Source organism: Heliconius melpomene, chromosome 15 (assembly GCF_056956725.1).
Source record: "Heliconius melpomene rosina isolate 202511_hmr_F chromosome 15, ASM5695672v1, whole genome shotgun sequence".
NCBI classification, from domain to species: domain Eukaryota; kingdom Metazoa; phylum Arthropoda; class Insecta; order Lepidoptera; family Nymphalidae; genus Heliconius; species Heliconius melpomene.
This window is the reverse complement of record NC_140403.1, coordinates 87,975-107,927: the sequence shown is the minus strand read 5'-3', so window position 1 is coordinate 107,927 and position 19,953 is coordinate 87,975. Positions and strand designations below refer to the sequence as shown.

Below are 19,953 nucleotides of genomic sequence, written 5' to 3'. Positions count from 1 at the left end.
AACACTTGGGCTGCTAAAACGATTCTAACGACACCTCAGTTATGTAAATCCGTTCAGCAGTTCTGGAGATATGAGGTTATAAAGAATATTATATACATATGAAGTAATGTTATTTTACTCTTTACATGATGTGAGGCTCGGAGCAGTGCCTGAGACTGGTGATCACAAGTGTAGGCTTCAGGCAGTGGCGTAGCTAGGGGGGTGCGAGCGGTGCGGTCGCACCGGGCATCAACAGGAAAAGGGCATCAAAGTCGACGATTAGTGTGTTTTTTCTTTGTTTTTTAGACTTTATACCATTTTAAAGGGCATCAAGTCCTTTAAGCCGCACCGGGCATCAAAATAAAAGGGGCATCAAAGTCGACGATCACTTTGTTTTTTTAGAACTCAACGTCGATGATTTCGTTTTTTTTTTTAGAAGTCAACATTGACGATCGCTTTGTTTTTTTAGAACTCAACGTCGATGATTTCGTTTTTTTTTTTTTAGAAGTCATCAACAGGAAAGGGGCATCATGTCCCCCGAGCCGCACCGGGCAGCAAATACCCTAGCTACGCCACTGGCTTCAGGGGCCCCTTTACAGTAACTGCAACTCGCCTTCACTGCTCCAGCCCAGTGTACTTAGAAATAGGTGTTAAACACATTCATCATTACATTAATAATTGATTAATTAAATAATCAATCATGCGAATTGTCGAGGTTACGTGGCAGAGTACGAGTAGTGCACCTACCAGAGCCAAGCCCGCACCAGAGCCAACACTTCACGTAGATAATTATAAATATGTCTTAACCACATTTATAATTAAAATAATAATTAATTGACTAAATAATTCAATATTCAAATAAAGTCAAAGTCAAAATATCTTTATTCCATAAAAATGCTTAACATTCACTTGGACATGTCATAAAAGATAAAAAAAAAATGGAAAACAAAATAACCAAAAAAAATGTGCAATTTTGACTTGAAAAAAGCCCGTTCAAATGGTTGAGCTCATGAGAAGATACAGAAGAAGAAGAAGTTAGAATAGTCGAGGTTAGCCAGTGGAGCCCACCAGAGCTATGACTAACCGTACGACGCTGTGAAATTCTTCTCTCTGTCCCCCGCGGAGGGAGAGGGGAGACGGTTCCAGGACTGAGCCCTCAGACCGTGGTGTCCTTTCTACGCCCATGGCTATGGGCGCGTCGTTGGGGTGGGCCAAGGTCCTGTAGTTGTGTCCATAGGGACTGGGGGAAAGTGGAGCGGGAGAGGAGCAGCTATATGTCGCTCGGGCGGTCAGCCCAGCCGGGTGAGACCCCTGGTAACCCAGAGGAGGCCCAGCTTAGGCGACCAGCGACCGGAGCTGCAGCTCAGAAATCGGAAGGGGGAAGGATATCCCTTGGGAGTCGGCGTATATCCGGTGGGCGGGTGTGCCACGGTGCGATGTCTCGAATGTGAGGGAAATCCGAGACATCAGCACGGTGAAAGGCGTGAACTGCGAGCTGGATGCCGTGTTCGTCAAGCCCCTCGACGCGGAGGTCACGCTGTATGGTGGCGTTCCTCACGAATCGGGGGCCGTACGACGCCCGTGCGACCTCTTATATGAGCGGCGCGCCTCATAGTGGCGCTATCGTTGAGTGTTGTATAAAAACATAATATAGACGACCTCCTCGATATATCGACAAATACATTCGCTCCTCCAGGGCTGAATGTATAATGTAAAGTATTCACAGTATTTTATACACGTTTATTTTATTTGTAAAGTCAAAGTAATATTATAAACATTATCAAATATTTCCTAATTAAGAACAATTAACTAAACTTATAATATTCGTACAAAATAGTAGAATTCAAAGTAACTTCATAAACAATGAGATCATTCTCAGTAATAACAATTGAAGTAACTATTAAAAAAAACCCAAATAACTCAAAATAAGGATTGCGGCGACATAAAATATTTTTTTATTTTCGTCTATTCATACACAATATGTGCCATTTTTAAAGGCATTGAACCATGGGGTATTTTTTTGCGTACTTTTTAAAGAAAAAGGGAACCCTTATCTGTCCGCCCGTGTGTCTGTGTGTAAAACCTTTTACCCTCAGAAACACTTGGAGATATCAGGTTAAAATTCTAACCACAGACTCAAATCTGCGGCCCCATGATTTCCTGATAAAAACATATTTCTATATTTACTCAGAAAAAAATATGCCCTTTTATATCGCAAATAATACGTATTTTGACACTATGAAGGGAATCAAAGTTCATAGAGTACTTCCGGTTGACCTAAAATTATGAAATTTGGCAGCTAGCATCTACAGATAATATTAGTTAAGGAAAAAATCTGAAATCCATATTTGTCGCATTATTTGTTAAGTCCTAAAAAATAATAACCTTAAATAGCAAACAACGCGTATTTCGATACTACAAAGGGAATCAGAATTAATAGAGTACTTCCGAATAACCTAATCATGAAATTTGGCAGTTAGCGTTTACATGTAGTACTAGTTCAGAATAAAGTTTGAAAATTGTAGATTTGTGGTTAAATCCTAAAAAATAATAACCTTTAAAAGGGGGCAAAATTTGGTACTAAAATCGCTAGTCTAAGTGAGGCATTGAAATGGCTCTAGCTAAGCTAAGCCTGAATTTGAGAAAAAGCTCTAGACCTCTAATTTCTGTACGGAACCCTTGGTGGGTGATCCCGACTCGCGCATGTCCGGTTTTTTTTTACTTTAGGTTTGGTTTAACTTAAAGCCGTATCCCGCACATAGCTTAGGCAGAAGATATCTGAAAACCTAGTGTTAACTCCCTCTGTTCCCATTAAGACACTGCCGGTCCTCATTGTCCGCTGAACTCCCGAGTCATTACGCGTGACGTGGTGGCACTGCAAGCCGCGCTTTTCGTCGCTATCAAAATAAGAAAATTAAAATATTAAAACCTCTCCGATTGGGAATCGATCCCACAACCGTCGAGCTTACAGTCGCATGCTTGAGTCCCATCGCCACAACGGCCTCTTTTAATTAAGAAATAAATGTTTTAAAATGTTAAAGAAACTAACTTTAGTCGAGTTGTGGCTAGAAGATTTCGGCGGAAAATGGGAAACGGACTGTCTTAACAGTGGGCCTCTCCCTCCCTCCGCCTCTTCTGCCTCTCCTGCTATACGTGAGATACAAAATAAAGTCGAAGTAATCTTTAATACAACATTTTAAGTTAGCTAATCAAGTGAGTAGAGCGGTGCGCGGCGTTGAAGTGCATCCCGAGAGAGACTTTACGTAAAGCTTAACTGCATGTTTACATTAAAGTTCGGTGCTAGAGTAATTAGCCTCTACGCGAGGGGATGAATATAGATGACACTCTCCTCTCCCCCCCCCCTCCACACTCCCCCCACACCGTCGCGTCATACAAATCCTTCATCTTTTTAACATGGTGCAACTTAGTCGAGCGCGAGCTCTCGGACAACTAATTACTTTAAATATACACTTCCACTACCATTTCTAGCCACTACCAGTATGACTGGGAGAAACAAATTATAGTCCGTTCAGTAGTTTATTTTATTAATTAGAAAATACTTCAAAATAAACTTTGGTGATAACAAATTTCAATTTCCGATAACAAATATATATGTAGGTGTGTAGGTGACTTCAGAAGAGTAAAGTAATATTGTCTCTCACTAGATAAAAGCGATCTCGTGACTTTGTTTCAACGGTGACAGACAACGTTCCCTAATGCGCACACTGAAGATAAACTACTACTTAAGTATATAATATCTAGAGTTCCGTAGCGCTGTTTGAAATATTAGTGTACAGTGTGCGGGATGCGGGGAGCATTGATATTGTGTTACTTTTGTAGTTTGTTACTAATACTTGCAACACATAAGTTAATGCTAGTTTAGAATAAAAACAACATATATTATCAAAAATATTTATTCATTGGGTTCAATGTTTCATTTACATTACAGTCGACTACTTACAAAAAAAGCTACTTAATATATTAATACTATATTTTTAGAATAACAAAAACGTAGTGCTAACAAAATGTATGTTTTATACTGATTAGGCAAATATCAAGATCAAATTGAAGTTTGGTACCTTGAAACTTGAGTTAACATTCGTTGCTCGATCGATCTTATCGCGCTGAGCATATAATATAAAACTAACTCTACAGATAAGTCCAAGTAAAAATCCATAATAATTACAGAACTGCTGTTTACTTGTTAACGTATTAAAGTTACAAATATAAAAAACTTAGCAACCTTCTTCTGAATCACTTTTGTTATTTTAAAAAATATTCCAGTTCAGTCCACATTACTTAAGCTTATAAAAATGAGTTTAAATCGCCTACATAAACAAATACTAACTAAATAATAGAAATATTAATAGTAACATGTAATATATTTTCCATGTTATAAACAGTTTATATGAGCGACTAGAGAGTGCGCTGGCGTGGCACTCTGCTTCGTCCGCGTGGAGGGCGAGCAATGGCTTAGGTGCAGGAATGCCGGGACCGACAACGCAGGTACTGCTGCGTGCGGCGAGGCGCCCACTACGCGTCCCTCCCCCGACCTCGCTCGTCCACCGCCTCAGCCACGCGCCGACCCACGACGCCGAGCACCCACAACGGAGTGGGTTACCGGCAAGGGCCAGACCTCCTGATGAAATAACGACAATGACCAGTTTATATTATAAATCAACAGTTAAAATACAAAAACGTCAAAATAAAATCGGTACCTGGCAACAATTTTGTGGCCAGTCGGTGCCATCCTGTTGAATTTGGATATAACACTGTAGGTCCAAAATTCACAATTTTATTAGCTGTGAGATCCAGGGCCAGATGTGGAACTCGAAACAATGGCAACACGAGACCATCGGGTAACTCCACAATTCCGGAGTTTGTTAGTCGCAACGACAGTGACCGTTGTCTTCCTAGTGCAGCGAAAGCATGAGGGGCCACATACCGCATCGCTACGCCACGAACTTCTAAAGAACGGAGTTTAGATGCGTGCAGTGAGGAAAATTGTGTGTCCAGTGACTCTTTACGTATGAGAACTACAAGTGCCTCCAAGTGATGCGTCGCAAAAACAATATCTGCAATAGGAACCTCTTTTGATAAGCCTGTGGGTGACTCAAGAGTTAAAGATCTCAAACATTTCAAGGCACGAAAGGCTCTAGGCTCGATATTTTCTACATAGCGCAAGTTATCCATTTTTAAATAGAGTAAGCGGTCCAGGCCATCGAAAAGGCCCCGTTGTATTCGTACTATAGGATTTCTGGATACGTCGAGAGAAATAAGCTGTGGTAAGCCCGCCCACATCGCTGGACGCATTGAAGTAAATTTGTTTCCTGCTATGTCTAAAGCTCTCAAATTCAAAAGATGGCGCACGTCTGCCTCGCTATATGATGCTATATAATTTCCACTGAGATTAAGTTCCGTAAGATTAAGGAGAGGAAGATGTGGTGTGTTTTTTAGATTTGTATTAGCTAAAGAGAGACGTCGCAATCGAGGAACATTATGGAAAAGCTCTTTGAAATTTGTTTTGATCGCATTGAATGACAAGTCCAGCCTATGAAGTCTTGGCAAACCTGCGAAGGTATTGTCTGATAAAACTGTAAGAGCATTATAGGACAGACCCAACTCATGTAAAAAAGAAGTGGCATGAAACATAGCGACATCAAGATATTCGATACGATTGTACGATAGCTCGAGTCGTCGTAAAGTAAAGCCGACTTGAGATAACGCGCTACTAGGAAATAACGCCAACTGATTATCACTCAAATCTATGTATTCTAAAAGAGTATTTTTGAAAACATCGCGTGGCAGTGCCCGCAATTTATTGCTATCTAAACGTAAAATTCTTAAATGATGTAAGCTGTGGAACTGCTCCAGTGAGAGCTGGTCAATGCGGTTATGCGAGAGGTCTAGAATTTGTAAAGAAGGCAACTCTGCAAGTGCTCTTCTTTTTACGGTACAAATGTCGTTTCCCTGTAGATTTAATATATTTAATTGAGGCAATAACCCAAAGGCTGCATTGTCTATAACAGTTATTCTATTGTAGGACAAAAATATTTGTCGAATATGGTTACCTAAGGAGATGAAAAACTCAGAAGGAATTATTTCCAACATATTATGGGACAAGTCCAAGGTATTAATTGAAACTGTTAGACTACCCATAAGAGACGAAATTTTATTATAACTAACATTGACTGCAAAATTGATATCTTCCCTTGATATGTTGAAAAAATATCTCGTTGAAAACTCTATTAAGCTATTTTCTTGTAAATCCAATATTTCTAATTTAGGAAGATCAACAAAAGTTTCTTCGGCTATTAGCGCTATAACGTTGCCAGCTAAATTTAAATAAGCCAGATTCTGTAAATTACAGAAATTTCGTTCACTTATATTGTGCATTCTGTTGTAAGACAAGTCTATGCTTTGTAATTCAGTAAATTTTTCTAAAACCTCAGAATGTATTCTACTTACATAATTATATGATAGTCTTAATTCCTTAATTTTATACGATCCATTCGTTTTACTGACTTTACTAGGAAATTCAATTAACTTATTAAAATCCAAATTTAAATATTCTAAGGAAGGAAAATTTTGTATATCATCAGTCGATATAAAATGAATATTATTATTATCTAAAGCTAACCAAGTCAATGCTTCTAATGAGGAACCAGTAGATATTTCACCACTAAATAGCGCCGATGACAGTTCTAATATTCTTAAATCTGTTAAATTAGCAAAAACTCCAGCCTCTATATAGTATAGATCGTTAAAACTTAATATGAGTTCACGTAAAGGCAATGGAGGAAAAGAACCCATCGCGAGCTGAGCAAGTCTGTTCCCACGAAGACATAGAGTGGTTAACACCTCAGACCAAGGCCCGAATGCATCAGATGCGATGTATGAAATGTGATTGTACCCGAGATCTAAATACGATAACGTAGCAGGTGCCAAATCGTGAAAACATTTTGGGAAGGACAAGAGAAAGTTTCCAGCTAATGAAAGAGTCTGAAGCATCATTGGTAATACTTTGACCTCTTCTAGGAGATTGTATGCGAGCGACAAATGTCTTAGTTGTCGCAATTCTTTCAAGCTTTCTGGTAGAGTTGTTAGTTGGTTGTGATCTAACTCTAGCCTGTCGAGTGTATGCTTCAGCGCGTGCAATGTGCCATCTGATATGTGCTGTAATTGGTTATATGAAACTGATAACTTTTCAAGTCGAACACAATTCGTTACAAATGATGGTATAGTTGTGAAGTCATTAAGATCCAAAATTATTTTCTTAAGTTGAGTATGGTGAAGAAATTCTATGTAAAAAGTATCAGTGAGTTCATTGTGGCTCAAATCAAGTGAATCTACTTTAGAACGCTCCGTCCTACAAGAAATGTTTGGATTGGGCTGAAGTACGTTATTTCGAAGGTGTAGATGTCGGAGGCGCGGCAAAAGTGAGAGAGTCTTGCAAGACAACTCTGATAAGAGATTATCGGAAAGTCGTAAGAGTGCCAACGAGGCTGACAGCGCGCCCGCGTCTAGTTGCCTTAAACGGTTCCCGTCTAGTTCCAACTGCACCAAGTGGCGTAGCGAGGTCAAGGCACCTTCTCGTATTATGCATATATGATTGTTACTAAGCGACAAGCTGCTCAATGATTCCGACAGTCCACCCCAATCTGTTTCCGGCACTAATTCATTTATGTAATTGCTGAAATAAATTTATTATATCAATACAAAGACAAGAAAAAAATATTTTATTAATTAGTTCCATTATATATTACTTTTGCAAGTTTAGCCAATTTAGTACTTTCAGTGGTCGCAGTGCTTCTATGGGTATTGTTGTAAACTCGTTGTAACCTAAGTCCAAAGAGGCAAGACTGGATTTCATTGATCTGAAATTCAATAAAATATTTTAATACAAAACAAAACAAACAAACAAAATATATTACAAATAGAATAGATATACAAACAGAAACGAAGCAGGTTCGATGTGGTGCAGGTGCGAGGCGACCAGCACGAGCGTGCGCAGAGGCCGCGCGTCCAGCGCCGCCTCGCCCAGCGCGCCCAGCCGCGCCGCCGACACCGCCACGTGCAACACGCTCTCCTCTATAAAACATTACGATTACAACACTGAAAATTCATATAAAATACGTGTATTCTACTTTTTTATCTTTACGCATTGCTCGTATTGGATAGATACCAACATGTACCTATATTATAGTTACCGGTATCAGGAAACCGATGAAAGGACACAGAATCGCAAGCGAAGTGGTCGTTGCGACATATGCACAGCGGGTTGGTGCTGCAGGGCCTGGCGTGGGCGGCGTGGGCGGCGGGCGCGGTGGCGGGCCGCAGCAGTACGAGCAGCGCCAGCGCCGGCACCAGCACACGAGCGCCGCCACTGTGGAGTCCCTCTGTAGCGCGCCATCCACACCGCATCGCACTCTGCACCTACGGATTTGATCTTAATCGAAATATTATTATTGGCATACTAATCTCTTCGTTTCTCTATCTCTATACGTAATAAAACAATAAAAATATTTTGTCTGTATATTTAGTATTTTTGACTGAAATGGATAGAGGGACACTTAAAAAGAATAATAGAATTTTTTTTTTTTTTAATTTCTTGTCTGTCTGTCTGTATGTATGATCACGTTTATCTCCAAAAGTACTGAATTGATTTACTTAAAACTTTCACCAATTGCTTTCATCAAAATCGCTTTTGCTTTCATCAAAAAATTTCGCCATTTGCTTTCATCAAAAAATTCATTAAAAAAAATTTTCGTCATTTGGATGAACTCACAGCATGAGTTTGCCTCCAATTTATATCTATATTTATAATAAATCTGTGTTTTTTACCGACTTTCAAAACAAAGAGGAGGTTCTCAATTAATTATTTTCGATTCGATATTCGATTAATTATTTTGGATTCGATTTAGATATTGGATTATTCGATTCGTTTCGGGTATTTTTTGTAATATGCAATCATTACAGTTATTTTACAAAGAATATTATAAATCCATACCCAAGTCTATAATTTAACATTCAAGGCTGTTTCCGAACGAGTAAACTAAATTATTACACATTTGACTGTTAGTCAATTCTGTTTATTAAATGAATAATCATGTAGTGTAAGCGGGCGAAGCTGCGGGCCAGCCGCTAGTTCCTACCATATGAAATTTATATAATTGCAAAAAACTGAGTATTTTTTTTATTTGAATGGAAGTTATGGTTTGTATAGTGTTTGGTAGAGAGTCGAGAGAGAGGTGCATTGGTTATTCCATTTTTGTAAACTTTAACGATAACTAAAATAATGAAAATATTTGTCGACATCGTCTCTTATTTTTCATGATTTAGTTTGTATATTCATAAAACGTAGCCTTAGACAGTATATACGCGAGTCGATAACTATAGCTAGATGTCAATATATGTTACGAGTCGTTCAGAATGATGATGTTTATTTTAACAATCGAATTTGTTTTCACTAACGAGCGTCGCCGATCCTGCGGAATAAACTTTCATGCTGGTTCTTCATTTTGTCTCTTTTTTAAAATTATATCACGTCGTATATATTTCAAATAAAAGTAAATACTTTAAATAAATATATTCTGTCAAAAACCGCGCGCACCTACTTACCTAGAATTAATGATCTTTAAAATATTTATACACTAGCGTTCGGTTCTCGGCTTCGCCCGCAATGCCACTTTATCCCTTTGTGGCTTTTTTTTAATGTATCTATAATATAATTTTTTCGAATTTATAAACTACTGAGCAAGAATTCGGCGGCAAGTGGGGAAAGGAGGTACCTTCCCACTAGGTTCCCAGGTCCCTTCTGCGTACCCTGCTATGTGTGGGATACAGCGTGAATTGTTTTGTTTATATACTCTAATAGTTAGATTATTCAACTTTTAGTTTGTAGGGGACTTGTTCGGTCACGAGCGCGGGTACGACTCCAGTGCAAATACTATGAAATGAATATATTTATTAAAGCACTCGTAATACAAATATTTATTTTCCCGGTTAGATTTCATAGCAGATATTATAAAAACGAACATATATCCAAGTGTACTCATTAAATTGTAAATAAAGTTTATTGAAAAGTCCAAGTTAAAATAAGCCGTAAAGGAAAAAAGAGATTGTCTTACTTTTGAGTTATTTTCAACCAGAAGTAATCTATAATATCTTTGTATAATCGCAGTACTTTCAGTATCCATCGTTTAATAGCACGATAACGCCGCGAGCCCCGTAACTCACCGCCGCACAGCGCCGCGCCGGGGCCCGCCCTCGCTATCGCTGGGGATGGTTCGTGGTGCTGTAAAGCCGAACATAATTATATTCTGAGTAAACTTCGGCAATATCTCGATAAATAATATGAAAACCTTAAATAAAGTGTTGCATCATATAATTCGTTTAGAAGTAGATTGATCTATTTAAATATATCAAGAATTGGAAATAGTCAAATAAAGTTTTGTATGATTTTGTAAGCCTAATTTTTATACGTTTTTGCTTACAAAATCATTTTAGATGATACAGTTAATCTATATATATAAAAGGACTTGTCCTCACTGACTGAGGTAAGACGCACGCACAGCTGTAACCGCTGTGCGTAGAAACGTGGAATTTGGACAGATGTTTACTTTCGTAATCTGGACATCCACTAAGAAGGGATTTTGAAAAATTTTCACCCTAAAGGGGTGAAATAGGGGTTCAAAGTTTGTATGGAAAAAAAATTAAATCAACACCGATTTTTATAAAATTTGAAAGACTGACTCTTAAAAATATTTATTTGAGTACGTGTTTCACGGTTTTTTAGAATTTACCCCCTAAGGGTGCCAATAAGGGGTTGAAAGTTTGTATGGAAAAATCTTTAAATCGCCACCGATTTTTATAAAATTTGAAATTTAGACTGTTAAAAATATTTCATTGGACACATGTTTCGTGGTTTATTAGAATTCACCCCTAATTACGCAAGCGAAGCTGCGCGCGTCCGCTAGTAATATATATAAATAAATAAATTAATTATTAATTTATTTATATATATTATTTTTTTCTTCCGAAAATCATGGTTTTTTTTGATGACTCGGGTGATGTTCGGGTTTTGATGGTCACTATAATTGTAAAGGTGCGATATGTATACGTTGTACGTAGTTAGACATGAACACACGCGACGTCCCTCTCGAGTCGGACTCGTCAACAGCAACTTTCTGCACCTATTTCAGGATTATAATTGGGAAATACTTCATAGGTTTATATGATGCGGCGAATAAAATTAGCTTAAGTCTACGGGAAGTGGGCAGGTATGCTTATAGGAAGTAAAGAGTGTTGCTTACGGAGTCGTCTTCGGCCCTTGTGAGAGTTTACTATACTCGTTTAAGATAAAAAGGTTGCTAGTCGCGTAGCATGTTACACATCACACGGGGCGGTAGTGTTTACATGTTGAGCGAAGCGAGCATCAATTGTTTTCTAAACTCAATTATAGTTATATTAATGAGCTGATCAGTATCTGTAGCAGATTATTATTCCTGATCGGTATCAATAGCCCTCAAGTACATTTATTTTTTTTTCCCCTAAAACCATCTACGTGGTCATATCTATATGATTGCATATTTTCATCTCAATCGGTCAAACTGTTTGGGGGCCTATTGGTGACAAAGAGTGTAAAGTCTCCAGTAGAGCGCTCCGCTCGCTTTGCTCAATTACTCAATATCACTAATTTATTTTATATAAGATTTTATATTTATAATACTACGACTACACTAACACTAGTGACGTGCACTTCATTAAAATAATACCAAAGACCAAATGTCTCTTCTATCATTTCTCATAAAATATAATGATAGTAGACGCAAGGTTTGTAATTAAGTGAATCCTTTACAATTTGTTGTTTGTGGAGCTTGAACAAGTAATGTACTCGCGTGAGAGAAGGCGACAGGTGTCCATTATAAATACTTCGACATGTTGAATATTTGTATATGCATTATATATAAGGGTTTTTGTCGGCATCGATCTCGTTGACAGCGGCCGCCTCCGCCTCCGCCTCCGCCTCCGCCTCCGACTACGCCTCCGCCGCGCACCGGCCAGAGGTCATCCCGATCAATTATTCAAGCTCAACTGCCTTCCTTTTCGTATCTGTCACTGTCCCACAAAGTGTTGCCATGAGGTCGCTTCAATCTTGAACAACATTTATGTGCGGGTGTACAAAAATGTTAACTTCTGCATCTGACTTTATTGGATACTAGCGGCCCGCCCGCGGCTTCGCCCGTGTGAACTACGTTATTATTAATTTCTGTCTCTATGAGTACGTACGTCCTATAAGTGACGTCCATGCAAAATTTGAGACTGCTAGCAATTGTAGTAACGAAGTTTCATACAAACTTTCAACCCCAAAAACAACCCCTTAGGAGTCGAATGTTGCAAATTCCCGTCTTATAAATAACTCTTATGCAAAATTTCAGATTCCTAGCACATGTAGTTTCTGAGATTTCGTGATGAGTGAGTTACCTTTCGATTTTATATATATAGAAGATAAAAAACTACATTTATTTTACGTTTATAAGCGCAAAATAGAACTATTCATATTATATGATACTTCTGTTAGATGATGACATAACAAACAACATATAACATTGTACATAACAGGAGCAGCACACTTCATTTAAGCATTGTTACTTGTAATATCTATTACCAGTATTTTATTTGAGTTAACATCAAATTTAGTAAAATATTCTTACAACGAAGAAGATTACCTGATGTTAATGATACTATTATACTATATTATATTATTATATTATACTATTCTTCCTTCAATTTCACCATATGTTTTGTCAATAATATAAAAAAAATATGAAACAAATTATAAAATTTATAACTGCTCACGTGCTACGCTCCTGCTACGCTCGTGCTAACTGTCAACATGTGTGTACTTATTTTACGTAAGAACTTTGTTTACTAATATTTACTTATGTAACATTTTTAATAATAAATTAAGCAAAACGCACACGCACGAACGCACTTTGAGAAAATATTTTCATTTTTATTGATTACTTTTGAAATATAAAACTAAGATAACAACTGTTTTTAACTTCAACCGTCATTCTCTGAGGACAAACTTTAATCTGTGTTAAGAGAATTGTATTTAAGACTGTTTAATAGAAAACAAATTTGAGCGTATTTTAGATACGACTGTCTCGTATTACAAAAGACGCTTCGTATAATTTTTAAGCACAAGAGCCAAACGCATTACATATTTAAAAGGTGAGGATCTTCACAGTTTACAAGAGGAATTATAAATCAAAGTGAATAGAATATCTTTACGAGGACAAGGACCGGAACCACCTCAGGCAAGAGTATGTGTACAGTGTTTGCGTGTATGTGATGTACTGATGTACAGTGTTTGCGTGTATGTGTAAATCTGTGTGAAAGTGCGTGAAAAGGCTGCGATACAAGCGTGTTTAAACGCGGACATGACGTGAATGATTTAGCTCAAGAGCGGAGCGTTAAGCCACGTCTCTATCGGTAGGAACTATTGGACTATTGAAATCATAATCATTTCGATGTAAAAATAATATTGCTTATATAGTTTGATTTTTTATTGAAAGAGTTATACATTAGCTTCTCTTAGTCACTAGGTCCATTTTCAATACAAGCTGATTAAGACTAATTTGGCCTTTTTGCATTACTTAATAAATATCATTTGTAAAGCACGACTTAATGATGCAGCCTGCTCATCAATTTTAATGAAATACTTAAAAGCGAAAGGCAGCTTACCACACCCCGCATCGAAGTCGACACATAAATAAGAAAACAAAAGGTACAAACCAAGGTCTGTAGTGTGAGAAATAATAAGAATTAAAAAAATATATTTTTCCTAAATTAAGCTTTAGTTTGTGCACTTGGTGCTATGTGCTATGTAAGCGTTGCCATGTGAACAACTGTTGTGCATGTGTGTACGTATATTGTTTAACTTAGATGAACATTGGGGCTTCATTCATCATTTGTTTCTAATATTTTTAAATGTATAACACCACGTCGCTTGGAATCTATCCGTATTATTTTGATGGAGCAGTTATTTAAGAAAAGGGTGGAACACCGGGCGTGCCCTGTGTGTTGTACAATAATGTCTGTAATCATTACATTTTTAACTTTAAAGACATTTTATTAGTTTTTATAAAGTTGTAACGATCATATAAGAATTTCGACGTCTCCTGACGAGGACGTACGGCTTAGTTGGTTAGAGCGCTTGAGCGAACCTAAAGAGGCGCGAGTTCAAATTTTTATATGTTTTCTAAACAAGTATTTTATTGGTGAGTCGTGAGGAACGGAGTGTCTTGTCTCTAAGTCTCCTTTGCCTACTCTTCTATATGCTGGACATAACGTAAAGCTAGTAAAAGAACTAATTTAATTTAGAAAATTTACTTTACTTATTTATATAATTAGCAACACGAACGTTAAGTGGACATCAGACGCGCCGCCGCGCCGGTCGGTGCGGTATTAGTTAAATTTCGTAATTGGCCTCTCGCATTCCGCTAGATAAAAAGTTTATACATTTTAATCACGTTAACGACGACCGCATCGTCCCCGTCCTGTCCCGTCCCGTCACGTCCCGCTACTTGTCTCGTCATGCTCGTTTTAATTTCCTACGCTTCAACGATTAAGTAGCGGGATAACGGGACTTTAATTGATATGATTAAGGTCTGAGGTAGTAATAATGCTTTTGAAAGTCCAAAAGATTAAATTTCAAACTTATTTATATTTTGATAACGTATGATGCATACAAGAGAACAATTATTTAAAAGTTAACTAAAATCACTGTACCCATATCAATATTGTTCTTGTCGTTTTGCTTATTGTTGGTGAAATCAAAGGATTTTGGCCAATTGTGCCTCATCTCAGGAGGTAAGCTTATCCTTTGTAGTTTGTGCTCGTTTGAATATTTATACTGTTTAAATGTTAAAGATAGATCATGATGAGAGTTTATTTCAGTAGTTTAAAAATTTCTTTGTCACTAAATTTATACACACACTTAAAAATGAAATGAGTGGATATCGAACTCACATCTATTGTGCTTATAGTCAGACGTTGTCACGCCGCTTTTAAAGCCTCACTTACATGGTTATTAATAAATAATTATGCTACAATTTTTTTCCTACCAACTCTAACGTGTGGTTTAAACAATGTAACTCACAGCGTCACTCGGTGCAGCAGCGGGCACAACCCGCCACCATGGTCCGTCACGTCGGGGCGGCGTCACGCTACAGCACGTCCGCCGCGCTCGCCGGTCACGCGCGCACTGCTGGCTACGAGCTACGTGCGTCGTAGTACAGACTACAACCTTACTGAACTTCCCTACTGCAACTGAAGGCATCGATGTCAGTGCTGTCAGTCTCTATCGTTACTTTTACTGTGTGTGAATATTAAAAGTCAGACAACTTACTAAGGACTAATTTTTAAAAAACCTGCTTTAAAATTGCACTTATATGAATTGAGTAAAGCAGAAACTAAATTAATAAATAAGAGATGTTTTTTTAACTTCACGTTGTGTACTGCATTGTATACAAACAGAGCAGGCGGCAGGAGGCGGAGGCTTACAATTGCCAATTCTATTTGAATCACATTGGAGCGTTGATGGACCAAGAGGCTTGAATCATCCAACAATAGATTATAAACATTCACTTTCTTTTCTCTCCGTTGGCCTCGAGACGTCAGCTTACTCTACACCTACAAGATTTTTTTTATTTTATTTTATTAAGTTTACCAACGGCTCATACATTATTACATTTCAGTAAATCTAACTGAAAAACTAAAAACAATTTATGTACTGCCACTTAAAGATAAACACTGCATGCAATATAAAGTGGTTGTGAACAATCGTGAAATGGTAATTTATATAAACAGAGCTTTGCAAATAAATAAGCGCGTATCAAAATTATATAAAAATATACTAAAAACTAAATTAAGGGATACACACATACATATATACCATAAATGGGTACATACCCAGGAGCATCAGTAACAACATAATTTACACACATTGTGTTGCTTTCTTAAAAGCTGTTATAGACATTTTAAAGATATCAATATTGGTGGACACACTACATTTCTTGTTAAAAAGTGAGCTTAGCCTTGTAATAGGAGAATTAGAACCCAATTTTGTTCTCCGTTGCGGTGGTGCAAACAAACGGATAGGTTTTCGAGGTATTTTACGGGGTATAGTAAAAGAGAGTTTAGAGAGAAGACGCGGACAATATATGTTATAATTTACCAATTTATATAAGAAAATTAAGTCAATGGCGTCTCTCCGAGTATTTAGGTCAGATATTTTAAAATAATCTAGTGATTTTCTATAAGAGTACTTGTCTCGTTTAACTCTATTAAAAGAAAACGCGAGATGTCTAACAAATCTCTTTTGCACCCGTTCGATACGCAGTGTATGTGTTGCAAAATGAGGACGCCAAACAACGCTCCCATACTCCAACATTGACCTTACAAGACTGTTGTATAAAATGATTTACGTTTGAGGCTTTTTAAAAAATCTAGAAATTCTAATTACAAAGCCTAACATTTTTGAAGCTTTTTTTATCAAGAAATCCAAATGAGGAACAAAAGTTAATCTATTATCAATTGTGATTCCTAAATCTTTTATGGTATGTGTCTCACTTATTTGCGCATTTTTAATGAAGTAGGCTGATGGTATAATATTATTCTTTCTTGTAAATTTAATATGAAAGCATTTTGATACATTAAGCTCCATACCATTTTTTTGACACCAACTAACTAGGGCATGTAAGTCTTTTTGAAATTTTACTACATCCTCCCAAGTTTCAATTATCTTATACAACTTTAAATCGTCTGCAAACAACAATGGAGTGGAATAGTTAAAACATAGTGGAAGGTCATTGATAAATATGTTGGACAATATTGGACCAAGGTGTGAACCTTGTGGTACACCAGAAAATATTTTACATGAATAGGAAGTAAATCCGTTAACCACAACAAAACATGAGCGTTCAGATAAATAAGAACTTAGCCAATCGAGGAAGACACCTGCAACACCATATGAGTTTAATTTCATCAATAAAATTTTGTAAACAACTCTATCGAAAGCCTTACTGAAATCGGTGTAAATTGCGTCGACTTGCTTTTTTTTATCTATACAAGAAATAATGTCCTCAATGTAAATCGCCATGTTAGTATTAACTGATCGACCTCTTAAAAATCCGTTCTGCTCATCGCATACGTATTTCTCAAAGTGTGTTTGAACGAAAGGGCATACCAAAGATTCAAAGATTTTAGCCAAGCTAGACAGAATAGAAATTGGACGATAATTACTTACAAGGTGTATATCTCCTGACTTGTGGATTGGCACCACCTTAGCCGTCTTCCAAACTGAAGGAAAAACTCCCGCATTGAGTGAAGTATTGAATATGAAATGTAATGGGGTGACTAGGCTTTCTGCACATTTGTTGATAAAATATGGTGGAATACAATCAGGTCCAGCACCCTTCGTGTGATCTATAGAATTTAGAGTTTTAAGAATTAAATCACTACTAATATACAATGAGACCAGTGCCTAGATAAGATAATACGCCTTTAGCGTTACGACATGAGATATAATATTTGGCGGCGCGCGGGACTCGTGGAAGAATATATTGTGGTATGTTCGTTTAAGATAAAACGGACTACAACAAAACGAAGCTTCCAAAGTAAAAAAATTAAATGATATTGATACCAAATCCATGGTAAGTGCGGTAAGTACTAGCACGGCCCACCATTCCTCATTTATCCACTATATAACATACAATAGAGTTACAGGGTCACGCTTTGTCCCGGATAGCAGGATGAGAGGAAGGAACCTATTCATTCACTCGAGTGGGCATCGAACCTGTAACCGTCGCGTTTACAGTCAATCACTACTACCACGGCCGGCTATATCACCACGGCCTCAACAATGTATTGCAAAAGCTACAATACATCTATTCAAAGTATTTTTGATGTTCCATACGAGCTCTCGTACATACTTTTAAGGACAAAGAACAATATCATCACTAAATTGTTCATGATATAGACATACATATGTATATAAACAAGTGAATGTAAAATGTATGTCGGATGCTAACGACGTCCGCGCGAGTGCGTCGCAGGTGCAGGTGCAGGTGGAGGCGCAGGTGCCTGCTGTACCCGCGAGTGTCGAGGATGTCCTCTGACGTCATTAACAAGGTCGCGTTCTCACGAGAGCGCGCTCTGAGACAAAAGTTCTTTGTATTGTATTTTCCAGAGTACCAGTTGAGAGCATCACGGCCCTTGCCGCCCGTTTTGTTGTCATTACAAAAATTACGTATATTTTGTCTTCAATCTCGTACACTACCCCACCTCCCACCTCCCACCTCCCGCACTCTAATGTAAAAATTGTACGACGCGAAATAAATGTTGGGAAAAATAGTTATTCCCTTTAGTGTTTAGAATTATATTTATCTCCGTTGAGTTCAAGGCGACTCCTTCTCTCAGACACTTTCGCGCGGAAGTAGAGATACGCGCCGCCGCGCTGACCGCAGAGCTGAAGTATGGATCACAACTATGTTTCTGATGACAATGGAATTACATATAAAAATTAAAATCGGTGGCGATTTAAAATTGTTCCCTACAAACTTTCAACCCGTATTTCGTCCCCTCATAAGAAGAATATTGCAAATTTTCGTCTTAGTAAGCACATGCATCGTATAAAAAATGCCCATGCAAAATTTTAAACTCCTAGCACTTGCAGTAACGAAGTTTCATACAAATTATTAACCCAAAAATAGCCCCTAGGAGTCGAATATTGCAAATTTCCGTCTTAGCGAGGAGTTTCTGAGATTTCATTCGATTTTTTATGTATAGATACGGCAAATTATAAAAAAGTGTCATCGGCCGGCCTACTGTTGTGAGTATGAGTAAAGCACCGCACTGCGACGCATGACGACTTGCCTTTGCCCGCCTGCCCCCCGGCCCCCCGGCCCCACGGGGCCCCATACATCATGTGCGCCGTCCGGGGCCTGGCAGTCCGCGGCGGATGTGGGCCGGACGTCCGCCGAGAAAAAGATCCGTTTCCTTCATTTTAGAAAGTAATAAGCTGAGTCATGTTTAGTTCCATTGTTAAGTGTGAGTCGGACTCGCCCACCGAGGCTTCCGTACCAATCTCAGTGTGGGCTCCGGTTAACCTGGAATTGTGAAGTTTGGCAGTTAGCATCTACAGGTGGTACTAATTCAACTAGGTATATATTTAATTGTGTCAAAATACGCACGTGGTATGTACGTGCGCACTGCAAACGTAGTTATTCCCGCGTAGTTATTCCAATCCCAATACCAAATGTGGAAATATTGGTGTTATTTATCCCTCATCATCCAAATATTAATTTCACAAACAATATTTAAACTAAAAATTCTACTAAAAATATATTTATAATCGACTTGGATAGGAGGTCATATGAATTATTACTACATATCTCTGACCAATGTATACTTTCAACAGCATAATAAAGCCGTGAATACAGGACGCGGAGCACTTGCGTATCCGTGGGCGTGCTCCCTGGTCACTACCAGGTCACTGGTCACTGGTCACTACGTACGTATGTACGTCGCGAGGGCGAACGCTATTATTATTGTCACCTGAAAAATTAATATAAACATGGCCCAATGAAGTCGCCGAGTGTGATGTGTCTCTCGTTGGAACATCGTCTATGTATCGTGTATTGTTTATATTCTGAACTATCGCTTAAACAATTAATATTAACATGACTTTAATGTCAAATGTCTAAACGTGCAAATTTTACCCTAGATCTTGTTATTTTTATGTTTAGTCTTATCATTACTTACTAGAGCTTGGTTTATAGATTGGAAGATCTGTTGGCGATAATCTATCGAGTGGAGTGAAGATAGATTACCTCAGCCTGAAGACCTGCACTGCACGTCAGGTGTCAGGAGAGGTCGTGTAAGTAAAAGAGGGTAGTTGTGGCC

The 19,953-nt window shown here is 38.0% G+C and overlaps 1 protein-coding gene across 5 annotated transcripts; it reads right to left on the bottom strand.

Annotated features, from left to right (window-relative positions):
• Nucleotides 1-3,877: 3,877 nt before the first annotated feature.
• On the bottom strand, nt 3,878-15,343 carry LOC146531144 (uncharacterized). 5 transcript variants are annotated; one of them, XM_085198159.1, is made up of 7 exons: nt 15,149-15,236; nt 10,110-10,276; nt 8,190-8,415; nt 7,935-8,070; nt 7,746-7,856; nt 4,698-7,672; nt 3,878-4,618 (listed from the first exon to the last, which is right to left on the bottom strand). In XM_085198159.1, exons 2-7 carry the CDS (start codon nt 10,176-10,178, stop codon nt 4,323-4,325), a joined length of 3,813 nt encoding a protein of 1,270 aa, XP_085054285.1. In that variant the 5' UTR covers nt 10,179-10,276; nt 15,149-15,236; the 3' UTR covers nt 3,878-4,322. The 5 variants fall into 5 exon arrangements, with proteins under 5 accessions (XP_085054285.1, XP_085054288.1, XP_085054284.1 ...); XM_085198162.1 differs by having other exon boundaries at nt 10,219-10,276; nt 15,149-15,200; XM_085198158.1 differs by lacking the exon at nt 10,110-10,276 and having other exon boundaries at nt 15,149-15,343.
• Between the last annotated feature and the right edge of the window lie 4,610 nt (nt 15,344-19,953).

Bases quoted from the DNA above. Each gene is read 5' to 3' on its own strand.
- LOC146531144 (XM_085198158.1), bottom strand. From the start codon at position 15,328: ATGCCTTCAGTTGCAGTAGGGAAGTTCAGTAAGGTTGTAGTCTGTACT. The intron at 8,416-15,148 runs GTGAGTTACATT...TCAAATCCGTAG, and splicing joins CTGCTGCACCGAGTGACGCT to GTGCAGAGTGCGATGCGGTG. The intron at 8,071-8,189 runs GTAACTATAATA...AATGTTTTATAG, and splicing joins TCATCGGTTTCCTGATACCG to AGGAGAGCGTGTTGCACGTG.